The sequence below is a fragment of the Falco naumanni genome, chromosome Z (genome assembly GCF_017639655.2).
Source record: "Falco naumanni isolate bFalNau1 chromosome Z, bFalNau1.pat, whole genome shotgun sequence".
Taxonomy (NCBI): Eukaryota; Metazoa; Chordata; class Aves; order Falconiformes; family Falconidae; genus Falco; species Falco naumanni.
In genome coordinates, this window is record NC_054080.1 from 17,918,546 (window position 1) to 17,946,500 (window position 27,955).

General features: G+C 44.3%; 1 protein-coding gene across 1 annotated transcript; it reads right to left on the minus strand.

Moving 5' to 3' along the window:
* Nucleotides 1-22: 22 nt before the first annotated feature.
* DDX58 (DExD/H-box helicase 58) lies at nt 23-27,955 on the minus strand. Its single transcript, XM_040580105.1, is given in 29 exon segments — nt 23-101; nt 103-283; nt 286-439; nt 619-682; nt 1,006-1,337; nt 2,400-2,488; nt 2,491-2,568; nt 3,257-3,337; nt 3,340-3,373; nt 4,655-4,803; nt 5,661-5,796; nt 6,110-6,171; nt 6,174-6,266; nt 8,426-8,527; nt 8,927-9,095; nt 9,823-9,882; nt 9,885-9,901; nt 9,904-10,049; nt 10,051-10,080; nt 10,962-11,044; nt 11,047-11,117; nt 12,111-12,137; nt 12,140-12,217; nt 13,036-13,074; nt 13,077-13,160; nt 14,983-15,133; nt 16,484-16,659; nt 26,072-26,318; nt 27,857-27,955. Coding segments are annotated over 29 exon segments (3,111 nt in total).

The following is a 27,955-nucleotide window of genomic DNA, read 5'->3' on the forward strand; positions in this document are numbered from 1 at the left end:
AATGATCATCCACTATGTCATCTTAGTGCAGTAGGATGATACATGCATTAAAATGCTGAGTCCAGCTGGACATTTATTCAACATCAGAATTGTTCAAGGAAAATATTTTTCCATTTCTGAAAATCCATTTGTGTCCCAGTTTCAACACTTTCAATGTTCTCTACTGCAAAGCTTTGGATGTTGATCACTGGTAGATTATCAAATGTCTTGTACTTCACTATGATTCCCTAGTAGTGCTGGCAATTAGTATTTTGGCAACACATCTTGCTTTTTTCCTCAAAACAAACTGGACTGGCTTCTGGTGAGGCTTTGTAATGTAACATTCCTTGAACAGGTCTCCTAGGACAGTGATGAGATTCCTGAAGCAACACACGCAGAAGCACTTAATAGTAGAAACCTCATTTTGTCCTGTCATTCCCCTCACAAGTAAACAGTTTCCCTAGTAAGGTGTTTCCTGCCATTTGGAAGGCTCATCTTCCAGCCCCCATGGTTCATTGCTTTTTTCCTCATTCATTAAGTACCAAATACTAGAAAGGCCCATGCGTGGGCTTACCAACATCAAAATTACTATGTATCACCAGTCACCAGCTTACTTGAACTTACTTAGCTTCTCTAAACGCTATGCTTGCATGAACATCCCTCTGCAGAGGAGTAGTGAACTCCATCTGCATTCCAAAAACAGCTGGTAAAAAAAAAAAAAAAAAAAAAGGATTTTCTTGATGAAAAAGGGAAGTGTCGGAAGGCAAGCACTCTGTAATGCTCAGCTGTGACCTGAAGCCCCTTAGCACACCACAACTGTGCTTTTCAGAGCAGCACAAGTAAAATAAGCTTCAAAAGGAGAAATTCAGAACTGGAAAGGCCTGAAGTGCTCAGAAAAGCCTCTTCCATGACCACCAGTTTCCATGTGCAGAGTTTTGGCTTTGTGGGCCAACTCCTCCAAATTCAGGAAGAGTACAATAAAAACATCCCAGTGAGATACAAAGAAGCAATGTGAACTACCTGAACTATGGAAAAAATAGAATTAAAGGGCTACTCTTGTAAAACCATGATTTGCCTTGCCTTTCAAAACTGAAAACTGGCCAAGGAGGGAGATGGTGAACTGATCTCAGTACTTTGTATGGATGATTTTCAGTCAGCAGAAATAGTGGGAGAAACCTCTCAACTGCAGGGAGATTTCCAATAAAATAAAATAACTGTAACTTCTCAATAGTTTCATTCATAATTTCTTCTTTGTAACAGTTGTGTTTCTCGTTCTCAACCACTTCTGGTTCGCTTGTCACAAGGATGCAGCGCTGGCAAGAAAAAAGACAAGGGCAAACACCATCTCTTCCACCTGTCTATGCCTACTGCCTGCCTGCTTTTTGCTGCTGTGACACAGGCAAACTAAGAACTACAAGGATCTCTTACCAGTTTAGAAGTATTCCAGTTAGAAAAGGTGTTCACATTTGCTTTCGAGCTCCCATTCCCCCAAAATCAGGTTTAAAACGGATGTAACCTGTTTCCTTTGCATCTTTAATGGGTTGTTAAGAATAAACACTGTCACCCATACCTGTGAATTCTGGGCCAATTACTTCATTTTAAGACAAAAAATAAGAAAATCACAAGACACAAACCCTAAAAAGACTAAGTACAATGAAGATCACCTCCCATCAAATTATGATGTTAACTACTTGGGTGAGATGATAATATTGTAGATTCTTCCCTGAAAGACACAGGCAGTTTTATGACATTTAGGAATGGTGAAGAGAAACCAGTATTTCGTGTGGCTCTTCATTCCCCTCTACTGGCCGTACTGTAAAATCACCAAGGCTCAAGACCAACGTTTTGACAGACTCCTTAGACAAGCCAGGACAGAAATAGCAAGCCAGGACAGAAATAGGGTTTCCTTTTTTTTTTTTTTTTTTTTTTTTCCTTGAACGTTAGAGGTCTGCACCATGCAAAAGCTTCGGGTACCTGTGAGTAGGTGGGTCGGTAATAAGCCACTAGGCAGGAGCAAGTCTTTAGAAGCCAAAGCGATACATGAAACTCCATTTTGCAGAAGTCCTTTGTAAAATGCCACGGTCAGAACAATTTGTGCTATTTCTGACTACAGCTCTTCTAAGCATACTTATGCTATATGTTTAGTTATCTACTTGAGGGATCAGTCCTCAACTGTTCGATAACCTTGTGTAGCGTGGCTAATTTGCGTGGCATAAGAAAAGTCACACAACATCAAGGACTCGGTTCTGTGAACAAATCTGTCATGTCCAGATGATGTGCCCATCATCTGGGCACAGAGGAGCAACAGCAAGACATGCATGTATTACCAACAGTACTTCAAAAGTGCCATTCAGGAGCATTTTATGCCCATTTCCAGACCAAAATGGGTTTCTAAAGTAATAGCTCTGAATTTTCATAACTCTGACTTGGATCATTTTGGCGACATTACCCAAGTGTTCATACAGTACAACAAGGTTGCGCTCAGAAGTGTCAGCACCTTCGTCAGCGCAGATGTAGCAGTTAGCAGTTTGCTGTCTTTGTTGCTTTTGAATGCATCCAATACACCTTTCTGCATTGGGAGGTTCATATCTACATTACCAAGAAACTGTATCAGGAAAAAACACTGAAGAGTTCCTTGAGCAAGATGCCTGCATTTGCTCTTACTTAAGTGACTAGAAATGAGCATGTCCTCTTGATCTGGAAAAGTACTTTAAGTTTGCACACCCACCTAGCTGTATACTATACCCACTGAGTAGGAATCCTGTTGACATGCCACGGGTATTGTCATCCTGGGAAAAAACATTTCAGACACAACACCTAGCTGATCTTTATTAGAGAGACCCATACAGCCTAGTTATTTTAACCCCAAGCTAACTATTAATTTAATCCATGCATAATTAATTTTGGCTGTAGCTTCTGTTCTACCTTAAAATGTCCTTGTTCCACCAAACACAAAATAAGAGAGGGATCTGTAAAAGGAACAGTGAGAATACCACTAGAAGTAATCACAAGAAGCCATGCCAGTGAACAGTTTCTAAACTTCTTTTGAACTAGCAAAAGAATCCTGCAACAAAGGATCACTGACTATTACTGCCACTTCAACCAAAGATTATGGACAAAAAAGGCAAGCATTTCCTTAGAACTGGTTAAAGGTCTTCTAGATATGGAAGAAAGCATAATGCAAACCTGCATGACCTTCCTCCATTTAAGAGCACAGATGAAGAACACAGGAAAAGTAGAACAAATTTACCAGTGTAGCTGCTGTAGGTCTGGCAACTGGTATTTCTCAGTGCAAACCTGCATGTGTGTTTTTTGATCTCTTTTCCATGACCCATGAACATGTCTGGCTTTATGTGGTAAGTAGAGGGTTTGCGTCTATCCACTTATTCAAAGCCTGGAAAGCAAATCAGGGAGTAAGAACCCTGTCCAGATGATCTAGTTTGGGAGGAGTAGGTAGATCCTGCCCATGCTTGCCTAGACAGTTAATACTTGTGAAAACCAAAAGCAGAAAAGAAGGTGGAACATGTGCGTCAGGAGGGAACATCTATCAATAGGTGAGAGAGCAGGGGTCACAGCCATGATGTCAGATCAAACCATGCCACAGCTGATTTCCACTTTTCCCACTCTTGCAACTTAAAGGCTGGCTAGAGAGCAAGCAGCATTTCACTGCTAAAAAGTATGCTCTTTTCTCTTATAAAACAACAGGTCACTGAATAATACACCTCTGGGATCCAAAGCAAATAAGTTGCTATTTACAAACTGCACTTCCTCACTGCACAGTGAAAGTAGCACCTTCAGACTGCTCTTAGATAAGAACAAAATTCAGCCAAGCTACAGTAGGCTTTTACATCTATAATGGAATGTTGTCAGCTGATGCTTGGTGTTGTTAGTTTGGACTTTATCCCACCTTTTAACTTTTTTCCGGTTTGCAATTCACCCAGCATGTCTAAACCCAAGTATAAAATGGGGGTTGGGACTCTCAGCTGATAAAATCTGTTTACAGTAGCCAGAGACTGTGATACCTTGCAGTAAATGTTTAAGAGCAACTGAAGGCAGTGATTAGCAGCACACTTCAAGGACAAACTTTTTACAGGAGCAAGATATTGGAAGGGAGAAAAAACATCATCCAGCCTAAATCCTCCATCCTAGGCAAGTATGAAATAGGCCGGTGCATCAGAGAAGTCCAGAGAACATCTGCTTCATGAGGTTTTTTTCTTTTTCTTGTTCAAAAACACATGCTAGGGCACAGGTGTCCTTTGGGCTCATAGGAATCCTCTGGGAAACCTATAAATACGTCCTGATGTGCATTCAGTAATAAAGCAAAGCTACCTGGTTATAACGCTGCCACATTGAAGCCAAAAACCTTGCAACACATCTTGTTAAAACTGACTTCAGACCTAAAGTAAAAATCTTGATGGCTCAATGATCAACTATGACTTAGAGCAAGAAGTGATGTAAGACACCACCTCTGTAATGTAGTTTTTAGAAGGAAAAAAAAGACCACCAAAAAAACTCATCCTGTATCAAAGCATCACTGCTTAGGAAGATATAGAAAGATAAATATTTTCTTAGAAAGATCAAATACATACATATATTTCTATTTCAAGATCAAAATGGGAACATTCAAATGCGTTTTCACTTCCCATTTTAGAAGCCTTAAAAAGAAACACCTTACAGCTACTAAGGCATTTGCCTTAGCCAAGAGAAAAGTGTGAGTCTGCGTGTTACAGTGGTATGATTCATCCAGGATGCAAGCAAGCTCTTCCAGCTTGGGATTCTCATCTGATTCATCTTTTGAAAGGGCAGTCAGTTCTGGTTCTTTTTCTGGAAGAAAACAGCAGTGTCTTGAACAATTTGCCTTCTTTAATGCAGAAAACAGAATTCTCACCCAAACCTACTTTCAAATTGTACCCACATTCTCTTTAGCATCTATTTTCATTTTCTACACCATTCTTTCGGATCCAAGAAAAAAAAAATTATTTAAATGTAAAAAAATCCCCCCCGGAAAAAAAAAAAAAAAAGACTCTGAATCTCTCACATTTCATAGCAAACTGACAGAAGAACCTCTGTGACGCACTGTGCACCAGTTCTTGTGAAGGGCACTGCGATTTCTTCTTAGGAAACAAGCGACACTAGAGGGCAGACAGCCCAGTGATTTGAAACTGCTGGGTTTGGTTAGAGAACAGTGCACCCTCTTTAACTTTTAATCAGAAGGGTAAAAGGGCCACCTGCTTCTTTCCCAGAAGTCTGGGGTTTGTCCAGGAGCATTGGGCAGAAGGAGGCTAAGCGGTGCACTGGGCAGTGTATGTTGCCTTATCTAATGCTGCCAGCATCCATGACTGTAGGACCATCCCCCTGTTTGTGGGACACATCCTTACCGACACCGCTGCCTTATCTCCAAGTTGGGCATGTAAGAACCTACTACAGCATCTAGCTGCAATTACTACTACTTCCTTAGCTCCTGCACTAGAAGCTTGCCATCCCAGAAAGTAAGTTCCCCGCTGCCTACCCTAACACTACATTTGCACCCACACAGACTTAGATCTTCTGAAAAGTGCAAAGTTTCATTCACAAAGTGCAGAAAAGCAACCACACAACAACTCTGAAGAAAACACTTGGGTCATCCTACCATAAGCCCTCTTCTCCCTTGCAACTGTCACAGGTATTGTGTGAAATAATACCTTGAAATCTGGCTGTCAGTTGCTTCTCTAACTCTGTATATGGTCCATTTTTTCCATTCGTGAAAAATTCCATTAAGTAGGATAAAGCATCTTTGATGCGGATATCTTCACTGATGATGACAGCATCATTGAATTTCTTCCCAGAGAGAGACATACACATTTAAGCCTCATTTTCCATGGGACAGGAGGTGAACACAAATTTTATTTAGCTAGATTGAGTATTACAAACCTGTGTTGCTCTTCCATTTGCACGACAACACAAGCATTACGAAGTCTCCTCTACACTATATTGGTTTTAGTATGTTAAGACACAACTCTTAAATGTTACACTTTAGCCTGTGTCGAATAAAATGATGAGGTTCAAAACCTGCTCCTAGGTGAACATACCTGTATCAGAAGGAACAGGATGGCTCCACCTCTGTATGGAATGAAAAAGGATATACACTGACCCACAGGTGTTCAGTGCAAATGAAAAGGTCTCTACAGATGCTGCTTTCCTTCTCCTTATTGCTAGTTGTAATAACCTGCATTTCTTCTGGGTGGCAACTATCCAGTGTTCATATTCCTGTGTTCCAAAATCATTCTTGTTGGTTTGGGACACAGGATCTAGTAAAGAAGGAGGAAACAAACACCTGTTCATCCTGACTAACAAATAACCAGAACAGTTAGCTAGAAGATCACACATTCTTTTAGACATTAACATTTATTGAGACAATTGTAGATATAATTTAGACATTAAGGTTAGGTCTTAAAAGCCTATGCAGAAAAACACTGTATGACACAATCACAGAATCACTGAGTTTGAAAGGCATCTGTGGAGACCTTTAGTCCAACCCTCTGCTCAGAGCAGGGTGACCTAGGGCCAGTCACTCAGGATCACATCCAAATGGATTTTGAGTAGTTCCAAGGACAGAGACTCCACAACTTCTTTGGGCTACGTGTTCCAGTGTTTGATCTGCTTTATAGCAAAAAACTTCTTCCTGTTTTTCAACTATTTCTGTTTGTGTACACTGCCTCTTGTCCTGCCTCTTGGAACCATCGGAGTCTGTTTGTCTTCTTCACTCCCTGTGTTTCAACATATACCCAGATGTTAGGTTAAAATTAACACAGTATAATTCAGCTGAGGATCCGTGTACATACACACACCTGCAGAGTTTAGCATTAAAATTAGAGCTCACTTATCCTATAGGAAGCCTGCAGTACTCAGGAAATGCCATGTGTATTGCTGCTTGAATTACCAGACACTCAACAGTTAAGTATTCATTTGCTAAATGGTCCATGGTGCTTAAAGGCATATTATCCAAGGGTCTGCTTTTGAGGCAGAGCTAATCACTACCTGTTTGTTGCATACATACTCTATCTGAGTGCTCCACAAAACTTAGTCATCAGGATTCCACAGCAGGGAAGCCAATGGCATTCATGCAAGAGGAACTGTGATGTGGAAACAAGCCTCGGAAGTGTTTCCTTAATTTAGTGTGCAGTTTGAAAATCTCACTTTATTTGTTCTTGGTTGGGGTTTCTTTGATTTTGGTTTGGTTTGGTTTTATTGGTGGGTTTAGTGTGGGTTTTTTTGTTGTTGGGTAGGGTTTTTTGTTTGGTGTGGCTTTTTAATTCTCCCTTCCTGCCCCAGAATATAGTTCACACTCCAATATCTGGAAAGTGTGTCTGGAGGAAATGCAGAAAGTATAGAACTGAGGTAAACAGGCTTAAGACACCCTAGTCGGTTTGCAAAAGCCAGCCTAAGGATAGACAAATTCCTTTAAGTCAGAGCTGGATAGACCAAGGCTGATGCTGAACATAGCCATCCATGCTTTGTACTCCCTGTAGCTCTCCAATTTGTTGACAACAGCCACTTACTGGACACCGCTTAAGAACTCCACAAAAGTGAAAAGATCAATTGATTTCTAAAGGGCTGCAGTATTAGGTGACCCATTCTCTTCTCACAGCCATGCATCTCCCTCTTTGCAAACCTTCACACCACTGCAGCTTCTGAGGCTGGAACCCTACAGACAAGTGTTTCTTTTCTTAGGCAGTCATATCCTCTCTCTGGTGCTGCAATGTTCCACAGATCCTCCTCCATAAAATTACCTTAAATGTTTTTCAATAGGAAGTCATGGAGATCTGGTAAACAGTGGAAAAAGGGGTACCCAGAGGTATAAAAAGGACAAAATGCTGACCTGAAAAGGTGGTCAGGGCACCCCTAGAAACAACTCTGACAGCAAATCAGTAAGGCCACAGAAAATACAAGAAGTGTCAGAGCAGCAAGAGCGAAAGTAAACGTTCACTGAAAGGAAGAAATTACGTTTCAGAGTAACAATGTAACTGAGGCCCTTCTTGTTTTCCTTAACACATACAGATTAAGGTACAAGGCTTTTGGAGAAATGCTTAAATAAGAACATACATGCATCTCATCAATGAAGTCCAGTTCACTTAGTTTTGAAAGCAAGCTCTTTGGTAGTTTTGTTTCCAATTCTTCAAACATTCAAAATGATTGGACAGTGTCAAAACCACATCCTTAGCTGCACAAAACACAGGTTGAAATCCACCCAAAAATACTTATGATTATCAAAGTAGTGGCATATAACAGGAAAACAGTTGACTCTTCTACCTGTAATCTTTTATTTAGGAAATACTGGTTGAAGGCAAGTAAAAAGGAAGGAGAAGAAAGGAAGTGGAAAAAGAGTGACTGTTCTAGCAACCATGAGGATTCACACTGATGTAATCAAAGACTGAATCCCAGTTACAGGAATATTGCAGTATCTTACCCACAGAGTAAATCTTCCTCATCAATGCCTCTGTCTCAGACATCAGACCTGAGATAATGTCTGCAAAGTGATCCTGAACTCACATCTTAACCAGTCTGACAACTACAGGCAAGAAATGGAAGGCGGTTGCCTGAATAACTAAAACGTTTCCCTGGGCAGCACAAAACAAATTCTTGTCTAGAAGAATGGTATATATGGTGCCCTGTGCAATCATAACGATGTTTGTTGTTAATAAGCATTACAGTTGCACAGAAAAAAGCAGCCCCCAAGGCAGAACTGCATAAACCCCAGAGACTGTGGATCTCAGCAAAGAGAAAATTTGCCCAAATGGGCCCTGCGCGACTGCAGGGCAGCAACGAAGTACATGTTTAAACTCCTTTCAAGGCAGCAGGAAAAGAAGCTCCAGCTTAGTGTTAAGCTTTTAACTTTACCTGACCAATTTGGATAGCTGCCTTAATTATGGTGCTTTACATCTCACATCAAAACAAAAAGGAAGTGTGCTTACTTTGTGTTTCGGGTTATTTCCAGATCTCTGCAGAGCCTGTCTGTTCTCTCCGACAGCGGATGCCGCCTGTATGTCAAGGTAAGAGCAGAAGGTACATATGTGCTCTATTGTTTCCTTGACGCTCCTGGCATTACCACCTACAACACAAGCAGTTAAACCTACAATCTGAGCAAACATATCAATAGCAGTGGTTGCTCCTCTGTCACAAATGAAAAAAAAAACAACCACAAGAGATGCTGTTACCAACTGCCAAGTTGTCACCATCTTCAAAAACAAGGAAACAAAACAGGCAGCTGAAGTAAACATGACTTCAAGGACTGTATCTTGAGAGCCAAGCCTTGTCCATGCTCCTGCCCTCCCCAAGGCACTCCAGCTTAGAGTATTCAAACTGAAAATAAATTATCCACACACTGAAATTCATAACCAGCTGTAATTTGTCAGTGCTTGTCATACACAGAAACAACAAATCCACCCCCAGAATTGCCCTCTGCACTCATTCAGAGGAGATGTTTCTCAGATGGACCAGAACCTGTCAGCAGAGGCAGTGGCCCCATTTTGTTGTTGCAGAAGACAGCAACAAAGAGGTGACAAGGAGTTTACTAAAGTTCTGGGGCACATGCTTGCTCCCCAGCCCAGAAATCTCGTTTGCTCTCAAGTACTGCAGTCTCCATCATGCTTGATCAGTGCTTTCTGGCAGCTGCAGGGAAGATGTAACATGGGAAAACAGCCTGGATGTGTTCAAGAAGAGGGAAAACACATCTCACATTTTACCATTTTAATTCACAGGCATTGTTAAATGGGTGTTTGAACCAGATTAACACAAAAGGCTTTGCTGACTGCACTGCAAGATACTCTTCTTCATCATTTCCACCACTGACAGGCTGGGCCTTACCTGAGGCAGCTGGTTTGCAGAGTCGTCAAATTTTTGTTTCAGGTATCTGGTCATTAAAACACATTGTAAGGGTGATTCTCGTAGTGTTTTAGCACTCATCAAATACCATCAGAGTGAAGATGGAGAGTGAGCTAAGGAACCCCTCCTCAATGCTATTCACAAGAATATGGGGTGTTAGCACAATGACGCCACTGCCTGGTCTAACCTTTTCTACAGAGGCTGTAGACTGTTTCACCACTAATTCCTTGAACAGAATAAGAAGAAGAGGCAAAAGATAGGATATGAAAGGCAGGGTGAAAAAAGCTAGAATAATGGACTTTTAAGCAAGCCTGAAGGACAGTGACTAAACTAAAAATGTCGGATAGTTGGGGCTGGCAGTTTGACCCACAGAAGCTGAGAAAAAAAACCTGCTGAGGCTAAACAGCTTGATTTTCAACTCACATTAATTAAAATATACTAGGTTTGAGGGGCGATGAATTTGTGCATTTAAGCTGCATTTGTCAGTTCACATATAAGCTGTATTTGGAGATCCTGCCTTTTTTCCCTTTTCTGTATACGTCTGACAGCATGGACTGTTCTCTGTCCAGCAGCCTCATTTTCCTATAGCTATAACGATTCGTATGTGGATATTCAGTAATCAGTTACTTCAAAATCAGAAGCTATAGGTTGTTGATACTCCCCTAAGCAATTTTCAGTCCCATCTGAGAGGTGAACCATCATTTTCTGACTAGAGGTTGCAAAACTAAAGGCTTTGGATCCTTCCACGTAGAAAAGAAAGAGACTCCAACATTTGAGAATGGCAAGAGGAATCCCACGGCTGCTGCCTGGGACTGCTTCATCTTTGGAAGCAGGGCTGAAAGGAGTCTCAAGAACACTTCAACCTTTTCTAGAGGCATAGGTACACTTTGGCCATTTCCATAGATGCTGCACAACCAGCCCTTAGACTCTCCAAAAGCAGACTTCAGACTCTCCGGAGTCTACCATGGTAATTTGCCATTCTTACCACTAGGCATCATCCTTATGTCAACAAGAAACACTCTTGCCACCAGTAAACCCATTACATTTTGCCCTAGTCACAGCTGACTTACAGGGCAGTTTATTTTTGCAGAGGAAGCCACCAGGTAGAATTACACAAATACCCGCTTCTTTCAAAATGCTGCTCAAATACAGTTTTCTGTTGTTCATATGCTGGCACTTTGGTTGCAAGACAGACAATTTTTGCCATTTTTCACAACTTTTCACCGTTGTGAAATGATGTTCGCAAATTGGAAGTGTCACAGAAGTTTTCCCACATGCTTTAAACAAAGAATGTGGAAGGTAAAGCACTGGTATGAAAGTGTGTATTTGTAAGCAGGAGCCTGTCTCATCTGGATGCCCTGTTAACAAGGCAAGCTGACAAGGGGGTGTTACACTTCCAGACTCTCTGGGGACAAGTTTGAACAAATGCTTGCTACTTACTCAGGTGGACAATCACCTCTTTCTCTCTTACAGTCTCAGTCTGTAAAGACCATGTAGCAGTCACTGGGAAGGAAAAAGCATTTGAAGTTTTATTTGAATTCTTTGAAATCACTGAGTCTATTTCTGCCCTTAGCATAGGCTTCCACATCAAATCAAACTATGTTACAGGCACCAGGCACTCTCAGCTTCCATCCTTGCATCCCCATGAAGGCTTGCTCCTCTCACTTTTCCTTCAGCACTCAGGTCACTGTGCAGGCCACCCAGAGCTCTTCCGTGCCCCTGCCTCGGCTACCCCACCTGCCTCTCCAAGGCCCAGGGCAGAATCAGGCTAGCAAGATGGAAAACACAGGTAGAGAGAAAGAGCTCATTGATCTCTCTTTTGCTGCTGAACTTTGATCTTCTCAACTCAGTAGTAAGCTACTGCAAAAGTTCTCTCTGCTGTTCTGATGTTATGGGCATTGCAGTACAGAAGACAGGGGACTCTCAGTGTAACTCATCCCATTTTTCCTTCAGCCTGCATACCAAATTTTTTAAAGATCTGCAAGGATCAGTGAGTAATTTTAATTCAAAAATCTGCACCAGGGAGTGAGACAGCAGAAGTCAGCATGTGGAAATCTCAATATAAGCACTGGCGTGCCAAGAGACACGCCTGTCTTGTCAGTCGCTGTGCTGCCCTTGATCATTAAGTTCAGACTAGATTTGGATCTAGTCCTGTAATGAAGATTGCTTTAAATAAACAGCTGGGAAAGTTTGACTCAACCTTTACCCTTCCCTATCCTTCACAGCCCCCTCCAGCACAATAATTTTTTTTAAGCAGCATGTTTTCTTACCTGTGAGGGCACGTATCCGTGCGTTTCCCCATTGATAGCAGGCTCTGCAAGTTCAGTCTGGTAGCTCTGAGCCGCCTTTGGCTCAGGTGAAGACTGATAGATCTTTTCTAGGAGAGAACCATGTTTTTGTGAAGCATGTGGCAACAGAAATGCATGAAGTACATCGTGCCCCATACAGTTGCTATCCAAAGTGACAGAGCTAGAGAGAGTCCTTGCAGTCTACACAGAGCACTCTGGCAGACAAGCCTTCTCAACAGGACAGAAGCACCAGACAAAAATTTTGTGTAAATTCAATGGCATAATTTTGTTACCACTCAGCTGTGGTTCCTAAAATGAACTCAATTCAAGGTCTCGGCTGACAACTCTCACCTCAGCTGGTCTTTTCCAACTCAGAAAGAAAACACAGGGCTTATTTTCTCCCAATTCCTTTTAGCCTTCTGCTCTACAGACTTTTGAAGTTAATACTGTTTTAAATTATGGTCTGGTCAGAGGATTTGCACTTATGGAACAGGAACTAGAAACCACTGGTGGAGCAAAATTTGTCATATGAGACATCACAGCCATTGCACAGACCCTTTGCAGCCACATTCAGTTCTCTAAACTGGCTAATATCAGATCATGTATGAATTAGTTACATCAGAGAAGAGATGCACCAACAACAGTCCGGTGTTTGGAGACCTTTTTGATAATATGGTGACAGAACAACTTTGCACTAGAAATGTGGTAAACGAGGGGCAACCCCTAACATGTGCAATGCTCAGCACAAGATCCTTTAAACATTAAAACAGAAGACAACTAAATCAAGTCAGAGATTCATACTGGTTCCTCAGTACCTTCTTTTGTGGCACACCACATCTGCATTCTTCAGGAGTCTAAGGAAATGGAGAATTCCAGCCACAAACTGTTCTAAGATCCTAAGACTTACCTGAAGCTGAACACAGATTTTCACTGAGATTATTACTCATTCTGCTTTTTCAGATAATGTCATTGTGGTTTCAAAGCTGTTCTCAGAGGCATGTGTCATTTCATCAACAACATTTTTGTCATTATCTGTACAATCACCAAAAAAATAGGCATGTTATTGAGCCTTTTGATTTAAAAGTGTTGTATTTTCTGGGATGACAGTGTGAAGGAGTCGGTCGCTAGCATGGAAAGATTATATAAAATGATGATGCATCCAGACCCCCTTTCAAGTGAGATGGATAGCACTGCGAATCTTGGGTTTAAAAGACCTGCATACTCAATGAACATTAATCTATCCCATAAAAATCCAGGAAGATAATAGATTGGGAGGAAGGTTGTATCCTCTGTGTTTACTGACAAGATTACAGATTTAACCCAGACACTAACCACAAGCATGAAAAGGACTTAGGAGTTCAAAGAAGCTTTGTAAATTTAAGACTTTGTCCTCCCTTTCTCTCCACCCCTTGGAAGGACCTAGAAATTCTAAGACTATCTCTAGTCTTTATCTTACATGATAATTAAGAGAGGTTCCAAAGATGTTTGCTAAAATTTTCTTTAGACCTATAATTCTTACCTTCTCAAAGAACCCTCACTGGGCTTTGGATGAACAGTTTCATTGCAAACAGAACACGTATCACCAAGTGCTGCTATGGGAGATGGAGAAAGAGCACACTTGCAACCTAATGCAGCTCCAGAAAGAACACAGTATCTGCAATTAACTTCTACTAGCAGCTCCTCTTAACTGTTGGCATTAAAACGCTTCCAATATGGACAACCTTTCTTCAGTAGGCTGGTTTTGGCTTTATTAAGTTGGATGTTAGCAGAAACTACCTCAAAAGACAGTGTTACCTTTAACTTATAAAATATAGCTGTCAACCAAATAGTATGTATAACCATCAGCTACATGAAATAATATCTACATGCATATAAGTATTTTCTTATATATTATTTTATATATAATTATTTATTAACTATGCATATAATCTATATATATAATAAAATATCCAGATAAGAAAATACCCACTTTTGACTACAACAATAAAAACATTTCAAAATAAGAAATATTGCTTAAGAAGCCACTTAAAAGTAGCTTGTCCCAGTTGCTAATTAAAAATAATTCAAAAAAACATTTATGGTTTGAGGGAAAGCTACTGTAGATATAAAGAAATACAGTCCAGTTCATCTAAAATCACTTATTTTTCTTAATTATTTTCATAATTAATTAATTTCATAATTAATTAATTATGAAGTACTGTATTCCATTTTAAATTTCCCACGCTGCAGGATACTCATATAGGTATTTTTCAAGTGGGTGAAGGTAGACTCAACAACAAAAGCAAAATCTTATTAGAGGAAATTCTGCATTTTTACAAAATATGAACATAGCCACTTGGTAAATGCTGCTTATCAGCTTCTCAAAGAAAAAAGTGTATGTTCTCCTCTGGCATATTTGAATTGTATATTCACTTTCTAGAATATACAATTACTAATCATATTTTAACAGGAAACTTTGCATTTATCTAAAGTCAAGCAACCAAAAAGATGGCAAAAAGTGAAGTACAGTAGAAGGGAGGGAAGAAGATGAAAATCTTATCAGCTTGGTACCTTCAGAGCCTTGTATGCTGTCTGATTCTGTTTACCAAAAAAAAAAGGCATCATTCATAACCATATGGGAGGAAAAATACTCAAAAAATAATTTCTGAGAGTTTGTAGGGTAGTACCTGTATTTCATTTCGTATAAGAGACATTTTAAATTTTAAAATAAAAAAGGTTTCTATTTTTAAACAAAAATGAGCAATGCAGTCTGATGGTATCCTTTTAAATTAGTCTTATTCCCCTGAAAAAAAAAAAAGTTACTGTCTGGTAAAAGAATAGGAAATGAGCATCATAAAGACAGTTCACATTTTACCTTCTCTCATATCCCACAGTCCACTTGCATAGTAATATCCTGCATTATCTAGTGCCAGCTGAAGGCTTTTTGGCCAGTTTTCCTTACCTGGTTGACAGAGACATTCAGTGGGCCTAGTTATGCCAGTTGCTTTGCTTCTGTATTCACTAATCTGCACACACAAAAGAACAGAAGCTGCTGAGTCATCAAAACCACTGTTCTTTGATTGGTATTTTGATTTGTTTTGTCTGATGTTCAGTTGAAAGTTGCATTTCCTTCTCACAGAATAAAAGGTCTCCAATAAAATTCAGTCATTTACCTACCACTGCTGCAATTCTGCCAGCATAGGCGTACACTAAACTCAGCCAGGCTACATCAACAGGTAGGCTATTTGCTTAAATATTCACAGGGTCTGAAACATCACAGGGCTGCTCTGTGAATTTTCATCTGGCAAGGTCCTTTGTAATAAGATGTATCTGCCATAAACCTGTGAAGGTTAACCAATTAAAAAAAAATAAATCACAGAATGGCAAAATGCAAAAGTACAAAATTAATGGCAGGCCTGATGTTTCTTCAGATGCAATAGCTTTCCAAATGTTACCTATCTCCATAAAGAAATATCACTTTAAAAATAAAATAGCTGCAAACAGCTCTTCTCAGGAGTCACAAGGAGCAAGAACACCTAACAGACTCCTTTACACAGCATCAATAACGTCTTATTTACCAGTTGTAAGTTATGAGTGATGGGTAATACCACTTGTTATCAGTCACGAATAACGACACTGAGCTAGAACTGTGTAACAGTACAGCAGTTTCACATCCAAAGGCAATGAAAATGTTGACAACTTCTGTGACACAGCATTTAGCTAATTACTTCACACCAGAAGTTTCATTTCACCCTACAATCATCCCTCTGGGTGCTGACAAAACTCAAAGAACCACACAGTTTCTAGGGGTTGCCACAGTTAAGGTAATAGACTGTGTCCAGTCCAATGACAAGAAGGAATTAATTTAGGCAGCATCTAAATGTCACTTTGCCTACTTCCATCTGTATTTTCAGGAGAATTATTACAGTGTGAATGCTCCAGAAAGGGGTCTATTTCAAAGGCATAGCGAGGCACCCATTTCACTGTATATGTGGCATCTCCCAGAGCCCCTGATGTCTCTTCACAGGAGCCTGGACTCTGCAAAGACATACAGCTGATCACTGTCCATGGCAAAACCACCCCATCCTGCTTCCCTCCCTGCAGCCCCTCCACACGCCACCTAACCAGCTGAGCACAAGGGGTGAAGAATGAGATATGCAGGTGCAGCATACAGCGCTGCTGTGGGAAGCTACAGCCACGCAGCAAAGCCTCCTCTAACCAGAAGAAAGTAAAGCCCCTTCCCAGGGGACCATAGCTGGCCATCCTCCTCACTGAGCAGCCTGACAGATGGGCACAAATTCATCCCACAAGTGAGGCAGCCAGCACTTCTCCACAGCAAAACCAGGCAAATACCGGGGTTTTACCATTAACTGTACCTGCAGGACCTCATCACACTCCCTGTCTATCATGCATGTGCCTATGTGAGGCATGGGTGTTGCCGAACCAGTTTCTAGCATTGTTGCTTCTATCTGCTTCAACAGCTGTTGGTACAACTCCAGGTTTTCCAGTCTGAAGTCCCAGTTTTCATTTGCTTCTTCCAGCTCACTGCAACCTTTCAGAAAAATGAATTGTTACTGTGAATTCAATCTCTAGCTAGAATAGGTAGGAACAAGCTGAATAAACACTTTCTCAGCAACACTGGATAAATTAAAATCATTTTGGCCTGTAGCTGACAAAAATCTAGGTGACCCACACATAGTTTTTATAAATTGACTGTTTTCCTTTACAGCACTTGTATGTATGGCAAAAAAAAAAAAAAAAAAAAAAAAAAAAAAATTAAAAAAAATCTATGCCAGAAGAGCAGTAACATTTGCAAAGAGGAAAAGGAGCTTCACAACGTCACAGCTCACTTCATCCAAGCAGCCATGACCATGACCATGCCCTTCCTTCTACCCACACAATACTTGGATTCTTACAGACTGTGATACTTTTCCACAGGATTCCCCAAAGCACAAGACACTACTCAGAATCACAAGCACCTTTGTCCCCTTTTCTTTTATTTACCAGCCCTTTAAGTTTTAGTCCTGTCCTTGGCTCCACGTTCTTTCAGAAATCCGTATTGTATTGGATTCATGTCCGTCCCTGACTGAAAGCAGTGCAGATACCTGCAGCCTAGGCAGTCAGCAAACCGCTGAAAATACTGTCCTGGCACAGACAGCGGCAGGGAATCTTTGAGGGATTGTGTGATTTGCTGTGTAAGCTTAAGACATGGAAGAAAGCAGGGCAGGATCCCAGAGACCTGATATGATAGAACCTACACGTATAGAGGAAAGCTGGAAAATCCTGGTAATTTTACACCTTCACAATTTCTTCTGTCACGTTTTGGAAAGGAAATTGCATTAGGACCTCGCACATCCAGCAGTGATAGCTACTGAGCGACAATCATCTCATGTATAAACTATTATATGGTTACTCCTTGAAACATAAGACTTTTAAGACCTCTGAATAATTTTTAGAAATCAGTCCCTAACTTAAGACTCTGTCCTTGAATGAAGTTATTGCCACCAGATGACACCCACGCACCCCCTGAAACCCATTCGGTTTTCTCTTTCAGAGGATTTTACTACTTTTAATTGTATTTGGCGAGAACAACGGCTGCCTTCTTTCGTCCTTATGCCCCCTGAGAGACACGCAGCCCGTCAGCGGGGCTTTATGCTGCCCCGTCACTTCCACTGACTTTCCCCACAGCTGCAGTGGTTGCGGCCGCTTCCCGGGCGGCGTTTCCCAGCCTTCAGGGAGCTGTACGCCCAGCCCCCGCCAGCCTACCTTCTCCTGCCGCATCTCACCCGGATGTGGCGAGACCCGGCCGCAGAAGGCCCAGGACAGCGGGGCGGCCCCCGCGCCCCCGCGTAACGGGGTGACCCCAAGCAGAACCCAGCGCTGGCGGCGGGGTCGGACCTGCGGCAGCCGGGCCAGCCCTGCCACCCCGCTGCGGGCCGCGCCCAGAAGCAGCGCGGCAGCCGCCGGGTCCCGCTCCCCCTCCTCGCTCCGGGCTCGCTCCCCCGCCTCCAGCAAACACCCGAGGCAGGGGAAGCGGGAGGGGGCGGACCAGAAGCGGCGGCGGCGATCGGAAGGCTCCGCGCCGGCAGCGGGAGGGTTGCAGGCGCAGCGCCGGGGGAGGCCACGGCCGCCGCCCCTCGCCCTCGGGCGGCCCGTCCGTCACGGCGCGCCGGGCGGCGGCGCGGTTCGGGCTGCCCCGCTGTACCGCCTGCAGCGCTGGGGGTGCCCCTCGCTCCGCCGTAGCGGCACGGCTGGCCTCGCAGCGCTCCCGGGGCGCGGCCCCTGCCCGGGCGGCACCGGGGCAGCCGGCGGGGAGCGGGAGGAACGGCCCCCGAGCCGGCGGGGGGCTGACGGGGGAAAGAAACCGCAGGGCAGCGGGAGAATGGAAACCCAGGGCAGGCCCGGACACCGCGCAGCTGCCCCTGGCGTCTGCCCCGAGCGCAGGAAAAAGGAAAAGGGGGCGGGGGGCTGCGGGATGGGAGCAACCGTATGTGCCTGCACAGGTTTGGAAAGGCTGTGACCAGCCGTTTGCGGCTGTCTGCGTGAGGGCGAGCACAGCGAGGTAACAGGGATAGAGTCATCGCTCTACCCTCTCTGCCTTTTGCCCCCTGAAAACCCTGAACTCGTTTTTATGGGCTGTATCCTGGTTTTTAAAAGACTGGAAAAACAATTTCTACAGCAAGGCAAGACCCCTACATGCTCTGAACAAGTGCTTGCTAAGCTGCTAGCGTTAGTACAGCTTGGGAGCATCAAAATGAAAAGGTCTGTCAGACTGCCCTGTAGCCAGGCAGCCAGCATCAAAGGACATGGCTGGCCCAGATAGGGGGCCAGCAGGTTGTGGAGCTGGAAGCAGCCACAGTTCAGAACTGCTGCTAAACATGACAACTACATATGCAAACCTTCCTCTAACCATCAATGTATAGAGCGGATGCATCCAGCTGTTTGCAGCTTCGTAAATCTCATGTTCAAATAGATGACTGACAGGTACTGGCCTGATATAACATACCTGCTTTTTAAAGGCAAGGTAATAAAAGACCACTGAGCGATGGGCTTGCTCTGGAAGGATGCGAGGGGGGAGCCCAGAAGGAAGTGCTACCATTGGTATTGCATTTTCCACTCTGTTCTAGTCCATCTTTACTCTCAAGCATTTAACAGGTCTTACCTTCCTTTCTCTTGAGTCTTCTCTTTTGTCTGTTCTGTTTAAAGCTGTTTCTAAAGAGGTTATAGGAAATTTCATTTGAAACACCCCCTGTACCACTGGATGTAGCATTGTGGGCCATTGTCCTCTCAGAAGGCCCTGGGATAGGAATGACTTGCATTTGGACTCTTAGTATGAACCCTACGCAGTGAAATGAACCAGGGAAATGCCACAGTCAGCTGAAGGTTATCCACCCCTAGCTGGGGAAACATCAAACAGCTGGGAGAGGACAGTTTCTATGGCAAGAAAAAGACAGGTGAATAAGCCCTAAATGGCAGCATCAGTCACTTCTCCGTTCTTTGTATGTCCCTCCAGTGCTGTGAACAAAGCAGGAGCTCCCCAACCATGCTGTGCTTAAGCTCAGCCTCCAGTGTCATGGTTTAACCCCAGCTGGCAACTAAGTACCCCTTACTCACTCCCCTCCCCCCTGCCCCCGGAGGGATTGAGAGTAGAATCAGGAAGGAGGAACATAAAACTTGAGGGCTAAGAACAATTTAAGAATTGAAATAAAATAAAATTAAACCAGTAATAATAATAATAGTAACGACAACACCAATTACAACGACAATGAGGGAGAAGGGGAGAGGAATAAAACCCAAAGGGAAGGGGAGTGGGTGGGGGGTGATGCACAGCACAATTACTCACTACCTGCTGACCAATGCCCAGCCAGTCCTCCAGCAGAAACCAGCTGGCCCTGGCCAGCCCCTCCTGATTTATACATTCAGCATGATGTCCCATGGTATGGAATATCGCTCTGGCTGGTTCATGTCACCTGCCCTGGCTGTGTCCCCTCCCCATTTCCCGTGCCCCTCCAGCCCTCTCGCTGGCAGGGCCCAAGGAACTGAAAAGTCCTTGATTTAGTATAAACATCACCCAGCAACAACTGAAACCATCAGCGTGCTGTCAGCATTGTTCTCACACCAAATCCAAAACACGGCACTGCACCAGCCACTAGGAAAAAAACCTAATTCTATCACAGCTGGAACCAGGATGCAGAGAAAGGCGCATCAGCCCTCAATTACAGAAGAAAGAAATAACAACTGTTGAGTTTAATATTAAAATAAGCAAAGAGGTACATTAATTTTTTCCTCTTGATCATGCATTGTGCCCTCCCAGAAAAGCCCAGATTTCCTAAAACAAAGAATGCAAACTTTCTCCTCCACAACCCCCCAAATTATTATTCTCCCTCCAACCACCTGCAAAGCCAGTATTTCCAGGCAGAGACACAGGCCACCCTCCCCTTTAGCTCTGTGCATACGCCCAAGTACCACATCCACACCTCAAGAGGACATAAATAGTTCAAAATAAATAAATCATATGCACAATTAAAGAATTAGTTCAGTAATGAGTCTGGGATTCTGGTTTGACATTATACCTTCCAGCTTCTTATTTGGTATGGAAAGGAAGGACACCGATTGTTCCTGTTCACTTCTATCAAATAAGTGAAGTTGGTTAATTTGCAGCTAAATGATCTGTCAAACAACCTACTTTGACTTACCAGGGATCAATTTTGGTTTCGTTGATCCAGTCTGCTGCAACAAGAAGATCCCTTAGGGTTTAATTTCCTTGTAACAGGGTGGAAGTGTCAGCCTTCAGGCTAGTCACACAGCTCACCCTGCAGGGTGCAGCTACCAGATGGGCCAGTAACAGACACAGTAGAGACCAGTTCGTGCTCAGCAGCTGACTTCACTTTTCAAGTGCCTTTTACAGCTTTCACTCTACCAGTGACAAGCGATTTTAGGACTCAAGCTCTGTCTAGCACAGAGAGAGTGTGTTTAGGGACTCAAAAATCATTGCTGCAGCTGGGTAGGAAACACCCTGCCCCACAGAAACACAGTCCTGTGCTTCATCTGAGAGCACAAGGGAAACAAACTCCTTGCCGGTCACTTGTCCAGCCTTCCAGACTGATGCACTGCTCTGAAACAAAGCTGGCACAGGGAGAAAGCACCTGCATACAGGAGGTGGGATGACACCTACTGAGGGGGGTGGTTCCAGGCAGTGAGTAGGGACCAGTCACATCAGGCTGGAGATGCACCTAGTGAGAGCAGGTGGCTCTCCCAGCCTTGTGTCTACCTGTGTTGTGTTTGCAGGGCAGTGGTAGAGTGAGCTGTGGCCTGTTGAATCTTTCACACCCATGTCCATGGTGGCTGTTTTATGCTGCTCTTGCAATCAGTGTTTGGGTGCTGCAGTACAAGTGGTGGGTTGCAGTGGATAGGAGGGTGCTGCATCGTGTCATGTGAGAACAAGCCATGGCACTAGGAATGCCTTAATCTGCTCACACTGCTGCAGCTCATGGTGCTGAGCAGTTTCCTGGAGATCTTTCTAGGCCAGGCTGTAGGAAAAGTGTCAGGTTTTGACTCTAAAGTGCTTGTGGCACTTGGAAGGATACCCAAGTGACCTACCAAATATCCTGCTTTAGAGTGCGGTCCGGTGGCTCATGGTGGGAATGCTGCTGCTGTGGTCCATGAGTCACATTTTTCTGCCATTTTCAGAGCAGAGCCTGTGGCTGTGGTTCTCAGCTTCAGATTTTGTAGGTCCAACTTTCTGCAGGTTGCCAGCTGTAGAATTTCCCCAGGACCACCAAGCAACTGGATACATGGCAGAGAGTAGAGCACCAGAAGTGGTCCTGAGGCTGATGGCCAGCCTTAGCCAGAAATTAAACGGATGGGAGCATAAGCAAAGAAAACTACCAGGCGTGGCAAAGAGGTGATGAGAAAGTGTTTGGCCAAGCCTGACCTGTCCCTGGAGTAATAAGGCAGTAATGGGAGAAACTGCCAGAGAACAGTTGTGGAAGGAGACTACTGGGGAGCCTGAGGGTGACAGATGGCAGAAGATGTTGAGAGGGGGGAAATGCTGATTTACCGGTGTTGCTTGGCATGGGTACACAGTCAGCAAATAAGGGTGCTAAATCAGCAAGATGGGGGCAGGTGAGGAAAGCATGAATGGGGCAGGTTGATTATTTCAGAGGGGAAAAGTGAGAGGAAGGGAATATCAGGCCAAAGACATTTACTGGGTAGACTGAGTGTGTAAGGATAGTTGCTGCAGGGACCTACACAGTGTGTGTGTCTGCGCACAATGGTCTTTAGCGCAGCCACAGGTGCCCACTGAGCACATATTTAACCACATTTCTGAACCCTGGTGGTTTCTAAAATATCAGAAAGTTAAGTAAAAAATTTACTGAATTGTCTTGGAAAGTCTTCACCAAAAGATCACCCCTCATCCCTAAAGCATATGCAAGCCTTCCACTGCAAATAAATTGTTCCATGCTTCAGTAAAAAGAAACATTTTTTAAAAATGCAGTTTAAAAAGTGCTATTAAATACAATCTTTTTCATAACCCATTAACACTTTCCCTTTGCTTGACTGAGTCATCTAAGCACTTAAAAAAATTCCCAATATTTGATGGAGACACTAACTGGCCAACAGTTAAAAACACAAAATAAGCACCGGTATTTGTGCGAGCTTTTTAAATACTCACACATCCACACCTGCACCTTTTCCTGTGTTTGGAACAACAGAAGCAGCTTGCAAGTGCAGCGACCGCTGAATGCTGATGCTGAACGCGAGGGAGGACACAGCTTTGTGTCTCCAGTCCTATAACAGCTTATGAGCACAAGACGTAGCTCACACAAATGATTCCACCAAAAAGGATGACTTAACATGCCCAAAGCATTCACAAGACACATGTCAAAGCATCCTACCTAAGAGACATTTTCACTAGTTACAGGGGTATATTATGGAGGAAAATGAAAAGGCAACAGACTTAAATCCTTGGTGTTGAAATTACACCCCTTCACGGCCATTTTCGTGTGTAACACAACCAGTCGCAACTAAGAACTCTGTAACTTAATCATGGAAGAAAAATGTTGAGTACTAGCGTAGAGGAAACCCCCCCTGCTCCGCAGGTGAAGGCATCCTTACAGCCAGCGCAGCCAGCTGCAGCCAGCCGGCACCGGCAGGCGATGGCGCCCACCTCCTGTCTCCAAGCCTTGAGCGCCGTCTGCAGCTCAGCACGAAGTCCATAAAGAGAAATGCATTAAAATATAGTACTGGCTAATGTTACTTAATAGGAAAGAAACAAGCCTAGAGCAGACCTCAAAGTAAAACTTCTAACCAAACGCACCATCGTGGCTGTTCTTCAGAAACTGAGATTTCTGCTTAATATCTGCTTATTACTTAATATTACTTAATATCTTCTAGTTGTCAGATGCTGAATATTCTTGCTCAGAACTCCAGTCTTTCCAGGACTTTTCTGAAGCTGCCACCTTTCAAAATTAACCCTCTCCTGATATCTTTTTTCCTCCAGATACCCCTGGTAAAGTTCCATTAAGAGGTGAGGGTCTGCCCCACAGTATTTTAGTACCTTGCCTTTTCTCGTTGGAACTGAGGTCAGAATCAGGCCTGAAATCAGAATATTTGGGTTTCTTTTTTCCCAACTAGATCTTAGACAGCAACAAAACCCTGAGGAAAATCACTAATACATTGTGAGTATGACCAAAGAAAAGCTTAATAAAGGATGGGAATAAGAATTAAATATTGAATCAGAAAGAAATATTGGTAATATTTTCCCTTTGTAGATGAAATATGACAATATTGTAGTAGTGTACAGGGAAATTTATAACCCAAGACATAATGGACTAATATAAGGGGTTAAGTAAGCTCCACAAGTCTTTTCCACACTGCTCAAAATGGGGAAAATATCCATCTTGATTAAATAATTTCATATAATTCATAAAATAAAATGTGGTTTTGAATAATAAAAGAAAGCACAGAAAGCTCAGGGCTGGAAGGTACCTCTGGAGATCATCTAGTCCATCTCCCTGCTAAAGCAGGTTCTCATAGAACAGGCTGTCCAGAATTGCATCCAGGTAGTTTCTGAGTGTCTCCAGAGATGGAGACAACACAACCTCTCTGGGCAGCCTGTTCCAGTGCTCCGGCACCCTCAAAGTAAAGATGCTTTTCCTCATTTTCAGGTGGAACTTACTGTGCTGCAGTTTGTGCCCACTGCCCCTTGTCCAGTCACTGGGCATCTCTGAAAAGAGCCCGGCCCCATCCTCTTGGCACTCACCCTTAAGGTATTTGCAGTCATTGATGAGATCCCCTCCAGGCTAAAAGGGCCCAACTCTCTCAGCCTGTCCTCATGAGGCAGATGCTCCAGTCCCCTCATCATCTTCGTACCCCTCCGCTGGACCCTCTCCACTACTTCCCTGTCCCTCCTGAACTGGGGAGCCCAGCACTGGGCACAGCACTCCAGATGGGGCCTCACCAGGGCAGGGCAGAGGGGCAGGATCCCCTCCCTCCACCCGCTGGCCATGCTGCTCCCAATGCCCCCCAGGATCCCACTGGCTCTATTGCCCACCAGGGCACACTGCTGGCCCGTGGGCACCTCACTGTCACCAGGACTCCCAGGTCCTGCTCTGCAGAGCTGCCTTCCAGCAGGTCAGCCCCAGCCTGTGCTGGTGCATCGGGTTGTTCCTTCCTAAGTGCAGGACCCTACGCTTGCCTTTGCTGAATCTCCTGAGGTTCCTCTGCGCCCAACTCTCTGGCCTGTCCAGGTCTCGCTGAATGGCAGTGCAGCCTCCTGCTCTGTCAGCCACTCCCTCCAGGTTTGTATCAGCAGCAGCTTGCTGAGGGTACACTCGGTCCCTTCATCCAGGTCATGGATGAATAAGTGGAACAGGACACAGCACTGACCCCTGGGGAGCACCACTGGCTACAGGCCTCCAGCGCAACCGTGTTGCTGATCACAACCCTCTGAGCTCTGCCATTCGGCCAGTTCCCAAAGCACCTCACTGCCCACGCATCTAACCCACACTGCCTGAGCTTTCCTATGAAGATGTTGTGGGAGACAATGTCAAAAGCCTTGCTGAGGTCAAGGTGGACTACATCCACCGCTCTCCCCTCGTCTACTGAGCCAGTCATTCCATCCTAGAAGGCTGTCAGATTGGTCGGCATGTTTTCCCCTTGGTGAACCCATGTTGCCTCTACCTGATAACCTTCTTTTCCTCTCCATGCTTGGAGATTACCTCCAGGATGGGCTTTTCCATCACCTTGTAGTTTCCCGGGTCCTTCTTCCTGCCCTTTTTGAAGACTGGAGTGACAGTGGGTTCCCTGCAGCCCTCAGACACCTCCTCTGTCCTCCCTGGCCTTTCAAAGTTGATGGAGAGTGGCTTAGTAATAGCATCTGTCAGCATCCTCGGCAGTCAGGGGTGCATCCTGTCAGCACCCATGGATTTGTTGTTATCAGGTTTGCCTAAATGATCCCTAACCTGATCCTCCTAGATAAAGAGAATATCTTCCTTTCTCCAGACTTCCTCTCCTGCCTCCAGGGCCTGAGAAACCTGAGGGCTGGTCCTGGCAGTGAAGACTGAAGTAAAGAAGGCAGTGAGTAACACTGCCTTCACTGTGTCTCCCATCACCAGGGCACCCACGTGATTTAGTAGTGGGCCCACAATTTCACTAGTACTTGAAGAAACCCTTTTTGTTCTTGACATCCCTTGTCGGCTTTAATTCCAAATGGACCTTAGCCTTCCCCATCACCTCCCTGCATGTTCTGACAACATCCCCATATTCTTCACAAGTGTACTGTGCCTTTTTCCCCATCCCATAAGCTTCCTTCTTCTGTTTCAGGTTTGCCAGAAGCTCCCTGCCCATCCATGCAGGTCTGCTGTCCCCTTTGCTCAATTTCCTACTCATAAGGATGCACCTATCTTGAGCTTGGAGGAAGTGATGCTTGAATATTAGCCAGCTCTCTTGGACTCCCTTACCTTCTAGAGTCCTAACCCATGGAATTCCTCCAAGTAGGTCCTTTAAGAGGCCAAAGTTAGCTCTCCTGAAATCAAAGGCTGCAGTCCTACTTACTGTCCTGCTTCTTCCACACAGGATCCTGAACTCCACCATCTTACGGTCAGTGCAGCCAAGGTTGCCTCCAACCTTCACATGCCCAACCAGCCCTTCCTTATTTGTGAGTACAAGGTCTAGGAGCACATCTGGCCTTGTTGGCTTCTCCACCACCTGTGTCAAAAAATTACCATCAATGCTCTCTGCAGGAACCTCCTGGACTGTGTGTGCCTAGCTGTGTTGTCTTTCCAGCAGATATCAGGATGGTGGCAGTCCTCCTTGAGGACAAGAGTCTGTAATCATGAGGCTCCATGATTACGTGTCTGTAGGAGGCTTCATGGACTTCCTCTTCCTGATCAGGTGGCCTGTAGTAAACCCACAACAGTATCCCCCATGTTGGCCTGCCCATTAATCCTTACCCATAAGCTCTCAACTCATTCGGCATCCACTCCTAGGCAGAGCTTGATGCAATCCAGTTGCTCCCTCACATAAAGAGCAACTCCACTACCTCTCCTTGCTGGCCTGAATTTCCTAAAAACTGCATAGCCATCCATGACAGCATTCCAGTCATGGGAGCGATTCCACTGTGTCTCCCTGACTGCAATGGCCCTGGGACCGCACATAGAACTCTTATTCTTCTTGTTTATTCCCTGTGCTGGGTACATGTTGGTGTATAGGCATTTCAGAAAGGTAATTGAGCATGCAGGTTTCCCAGGAGGGGCAAAAGAAGATCCACCATAGCCACACACAACCCTGAGGGAACTGGCCTTCTGGTACTCATCTTGGGAGGCAGCTAAGGGAAGCATGTCACTGCTCTGGTTGGCCTGGTTTATTCCCCAGCTGAATGTGATGGTGTAAGCATTGCCATTTTGGATCCTTCACCCCGCATCCTTCAGTTTAAAGCCCTCTTCACAAAGCTGGCCAGCCTGCTGCCAGATATTCCCTTGCCTCTTCTAGGCAGATAAATCCCATCCCTCCCTAAAAAACTATGGTAAAAAAATATCCCATTGTCATAGACCCAAACCTCTCACAACGGCACCAGCTATGAAGGCAGAAATTGATGTGTTACATGTCTGTTTCTGGCTGCACCCTTTCCTCTTACCAGTAAAACGGAGGAAAAAATAACTTGGGCACCAAAACTTTTCACTGACACCTCTGGGGCTTTACAGTCTTCCTTGATTCTGCCCCAGTTCTGGCTTGCAGTGTCATTCGTGCCCATGTGGAAGAGTATCAGAGGACAGTAGCCTGTGCCCTTGCAAGCTGTGGTACCCTTTCAGCAACATCTCAGACCTTAGCTCCTGGAAGGCAACGTACCTCATGTACTTTCTAGTCTGTCCAGCAGATGGGTGCCTCAGTGCCCCTTAACAGTCGCCTACTATGACCACCCGATGTTTCTGTTTGTTGTAATTGTAGTGTGTAGTGTAGTTTCTCCACGCAGACCTTGTGGTGTCTATAGGTGTTAAAGCTTCATATCTGTTCTTGGTTGTGGTGCTAGAGGGTAGAGAGTGAAGCAGAGTCCTGCCATTGTGGGTCACCAGGGTCCAAGGTGACCCATTCTCTGTGCTGCCCACTATAGGAGCAGGGTCCTGAAACCACCTCTCTGTTTCTGTCTTGGCCTCTCTAATACTGTGCAGCCTTTTAACCATCTCCTGCAACTTGGACACCTAACGTAACAGATCATCAGCCTGTGCATACCTTGTGCAGGTACTTACCTTTTCTTCAGGAGAAGGATCAGGGCACTCATGGCGACCTGCTGCCTGTACTGAAGTCTCCTTCCTTACTGGTTCCATCTGGGTGGACACATCAGACAT